The 4,519-nt window shown below is 47.3% G+C and overlaps 1 protein-coding gene across 2 annotated transcripts; it reads right to left on the reverse strand.

Annotated features, from left to right (window-relative positions):
- Positions 1–1,593: 1,593 nt before the first annotated feature.
- On the reverse strand, positions 1,594–4,160 carry LOC104427313. 2 transcript variants are annotated; one of them, XM_018868169.2, is made up of 4 exons: positions 3,940–4,160; positions 3,190–3,721; positions 2,910–3,102; positions 1,594–2,469 (listed from the first exon to the last, which is right to left on the reverse strand). In XM_018868169.2, exons 2-4 carry the CDS (start codon positions 3,622–3,624, stop codon positions 1,919–1,921), a joined length of 1,179 nt encoding a protein of 392 aa, XP_018723714.2. In that variant the 5' UTR covers positions 3,625–3,721; positions 3,940–4,160; the 3' UTR covers positions 1,594–1,918. The 2 variants fall into 2 exon arrangements, with proteins under 2 accessions (XP_018723714.2, XP_010038733.2); XM_010040431.3 differs by having other exon boundaries at positions 3,190–3,794.
- Between the last annotated feature and the right edge of the window lie 359 nt (positions 4,161–4,519).

A 4,519-nucleotide genomic window follows, 5' to 3' on the forward strand; every position in this document is an offset into this window, starting at 1 on the left:
AGATAAGGAATTGCGACTTCAATTTTTTCGATAAAAAAGAAAAAGGTAAAAGAGTAGAGCTTTGATAAATTGCAACCGCAAGCAATGTCAGATCCCGTGGGAAGCGTATAAATGGAGTTTGGTGGGATGTCCCTCTCGCAAGTAAATGGATAAAAGAAGAAAAAGGGCCCCCAAAGCTTCATCCCCCAAAGTCCTCCAAGCAATTGACAAAAAGGTGTGGCGATGCACCCGCGCACCCCTCACCTCAACAAACACCTTTCAAGACTTTTTTAGGTCATGGGTTGGAATTTTCCTTGGGACTTGGGATGTGCGAACTTGCGAAAGCAGCAGTGGGAGATGAAATATTATCAAGTAATAAATAATAGTACTTTAAAAAAATAATATTGCCTTCCATGAAGATATTTAAATTTAAATTATTATCGATAATAAAAATATTCTCGATTAACATCGTTTCAAATGATACCAGAATATTTTTTTAAAAAAATTGGAGCTTAACTTTATTCAAATGTATAGAAATATAACCGAGTGTTTTTTATTAACGTCATTGGTTTTTTGTTTTCTTTCTTTACTTTTAGTGGATATGACCATTACGTCAGCCTACAAGATGAGGCCACAAAAAACAAACCCGTAGGATTGGGCTGAAGATTTTGACCATGATCCGGAACGGTATTATAACATTTTTGAATAGTTGGTAAGCAGAATTTCCGCCGGGAAACATAAAAAAGTAAAAATAAAATAGCAGTGTAGTTTTTCAAATTGAAAAATTTATGGTATAGTTTAACTCGCTTTCAGGTTGAGATCAATCAAGTCGCAACTTGGGGAATAACCTAAAGAAGGCACTCGAATTGTTTCGCAAAGTATTCTACTCTCTTGTCTCATATTTCGTCAATGCCCATATGGAGCTTCTACAAAGTATTCTATTCTCTTGTTTCATATTTCGTCGTTTCATATATTGTCTTGTTTCATATTTCATCGTACCCAATTGATGTTTTGACCATATCGTGTCGTGCTTTGTCAAAACAATGAAAATATAGTGCTTTGTTAAAACACAAGAATATTATATTATCAGCACACGAGAATATTACGTTATCAAGGTAACGAGGAAAAAGACTTGTAAAATTATTATATTTAATTTTTGTTCTTATTAGTTTAGTTCTTGACATATACCATTTTCACCGTCAGTAGTAAGAGAATTGCAAGAAACAACAACAAGAAGAATAAAAATAATAATTTCATTCTTAGTATTGTTTTTTAATTTATCGTGCACCACCTTCTCCTCCTCCTTTCCGTGCTTTTCTAGGCAGATTAGAAAAAGGACAAAAAACCATGCCCACCTCCGTGATCAAAAAGTCTAAAAGTGCGGTGATGGGGGAACGCCTGACGACGACGAGTTGCCGCATCTGCCGCCGTGCAAAGGCCGACGGTTGTAGCAAACATTCACCACTTGTCAACACGTGTGGGCCGCCAAAGCCGATCATTTTTCACAAAGAAGAACACGTTCAATTTTAAAATAAATAAAAATGAAACGGAGCCTAAGAATCAACGAGACATATCAAATCCAAATGCGAAATCCCAGCGACGGAAAAACGAGTATGCTGGCGAACTAGAAACACCAAGTCTTTTCATTCAATAGCATGCAGCGACTGAGCAGAAGCTACTATTACAAACTGTCTTGTCACTCTTCCGTCGACCCTTGCACGAAGCCAAAAAAACAATAGAAGGGTTCATCGGAAGAGGTTAGGATAGGAAAAAGCCATACGGGATCTGCAAATATACGATCCTCCTCATAGGCATCGCATCCGGAAAAAGAAAGAAACGAAGAAAGAAGGTAAAGGGGAAGCTCCCAAAAAAGGTAGGAGCCTCACCACGCAATCCCAAAAAAAAAAAAAAAAAACCTCACACTTTACTAAAGGCTTCTTTAGTCCTCTATTACTGAAGCCAATCCACTCACAATCTCTACACCAGCCTGCGAATTCCTAAGCTTCGCGGTTGCTATCGCCTTGCTTCTCGCCATCCCCTCGTCCGCCTCGGAGGACCCGGTCGGCAGGGACAAGGTGTAGTCGAGCTCCGAGCCGTCGGTGGAGCAACTCAGCCGGATGCTCTCTCCGAAGGACCCCGACCCACCTGGGGACTGCTCCTCTCGCTCGAGGAGGCGATGCTGCGCGCCCTTCGAGGGGGTCGGGAGTGTGGACCTCGCGTGAGGTGCGAACCACTTGGCCTCGATGTACTCTGCTTTCCTCCATGGAGGGATGTGCATTCCCCTGCTCTTCAAGCTCTGTTTTGCCGCCTCTGATACGATGGCTATGATTTTGCCAAGGCGTTCGGGCTTGCCGACAAAGATGTTGGGCAGGGCATGGAGGACGGACTTGTATGTCTTTGTTGGCCGAGCAATCTCGAATTCCGACCGGAAATCAATGTCGACTATGAGCCTCTCGCCTTTGATGATCACGTCTATGTACTCGTATTCGCCTGAACATCACAAACATGTATTTTGTTCTTAGCTTCGACTATACAAGGTGTCGAGACGGGTGGGCAAGAAACTGTTGTTACGGTAACTGGTATGTATTTGTAATATAGAGTGATTTATTCCGGCCAAAGCAAGATCCCAGGCGGATATTTCCCTGCCTACAAGCCCAATAATCAATGAACGAACTACACAAATTCACCATACAAATCTCGCAGCAAACAATGAAAGACGGACCGGAAAAACCCATAATCAAAAAGTGATCAGTCGCTGCTAAAGACTAAAAATTCGTCTTAGACATTCTACTCCTGGTCCTTTACCAAAGCATGGACGAAACCAGCAACAGATGCATGTAATTTTCACCAAGCGAGACCCAGGATTTCAATCGCTATGTAAAATATAAACCACTAGTGAGATAAAATGGAATGGAACAGAGAGCTCCTACCGGCAGGGAAAGATGCAGACTTCTCCCAGCGAGACTTGCACACACAGGCGTCGTAGCCCAGAGCCAACAGTTCGTCCGACACAATCTTCAGGACGCTCTCGTCCTCGCACTTGGACATTTTCTGCTTCTCCACAATCCTGGCACTGTCCGCTAGCAAATTCCTCTCGCAGAGCGTCGCACACATCACCAAACTCTGCATGTGCAATCTCTAAAAGTTAGCGGAGCACATGCATAAAGAAGACGATAGACATGAAAGTGATCGTTCGACGACTGATCATACCTTGAGTGTCTGACACGCTTCGCCATGGAAGTCGCCCCAATGACCTCTGCCTCCTCCGCCAGGAAACTCAGATTCCTCTTCCTCCGAGCTGTCGGTCCCGCTCCCGTTGAAGCAGTTGCAGCGGTGGCGTCCGCACCTCACGGCGGGAGACGGCTGCTTCTCGTTACTCTCCTCTATGAAATTCTGGACCATCTTCGTCAGGCACAGAGAGCTCGGCTCGAATTCAGCTGGCTCGGCATTAAAGCCGTCCTTATCGATCGGCGCACCGCCTTCGCCGCACCCCTTCTCGATCGTCGTCGAGCTCTTCAACACGCTGGTGAACTGGCGCTCGAAGAGCCGCTTGAGCCGTGACTTCACGACCGGCTTCACCGGCCCGAGTCCGATCGCCTCGTCCACGTGACAATCGATTGGCTGGATTTTCATCGAAAACGGCATGGACTCGTGATCAAGGGAGCACAAACAGACCTCACTTCACTCTCCGATTATTCCTCTCAACGCCGATCTAAGCATCGATCGCGCCATTGAAATCCACCTTCAAGCCGAGATCAGCACCAACCATCACAATCCAAACCAAACCAAACCAAAAATTCCCAGAGATTTTCCACCTAACAACAAGGGGGCAAAAAAAGATCCGAAACAGACGCGATCAGGTCGCGATCGCTAGCGCCGCGGCGCTTGCGGCGCCGATCGCGAGGGGGCAGCGAGGATAACTTGCGAACTCAACCAAGCCAAAAACCTCGATTCACTCACCGTCGCCGTCAGGCGCACTCAATCAACGTCACGGAGAGCGCACGCAATCGTGTCCGCCGACTGCCTCCGAGTCCTTCTCCCGCCGACAGAGGCTGGTTTCACCGGCGCCGGATCATTCTCCGGCGACGACGACAAGCTGGAGAGCCTAGGAAGAGAGAGAGAGAGTGGGGGGCTCTGCACCGTGCTCGGCTATGGCAGGAAGGCGAGTGAGTGAGGGAGGGAGGAAGTCGGAACGAAGCTCGCCCCCCGTGGGAATTTATAGGCACCAGGGAGTAGGAGGGTGGGCCCGGTGTGGGGCCCACATGAGCGTCCTACGTGGCAACCGAGCGGATGGGGCTGGAGTCCGGGGCACGCGTCGAGTGGTGGAGCGAGTTTCGCTTTTGTGGCCCGCTTGCCCTCGCGCCACGTCATGGGGGGAGGGGGGATCCATCGGATGGTGCCAAATTTCGAAACTGTGGCCCCCACCTCGTAACGCGTTTCTTTTTTGATTTCTTTATTTTTTAAAAAAAATGATGAAGAAAGATATTCGGCCCGTTTCCGGTTGCCGGGGGGGGGTGGGGGGGTGGGGCCCACCGGCGGG

This window comes from Eucalyptus grandis, chromosome 2 (assembly GCF_016545825.1).
Source record: "Eucalyptus grandis isolate ANBG69807.140 chromosome 2, ASM1654582v1, whole genome shotgun sequence".
Lineage (NCBI taxonomy): Eukaryota > Viridiplantae > Streptophyta > Magnoliopsida > Myrtales > Myrtaceae > Eucalyptus > Eucalyptus grandis.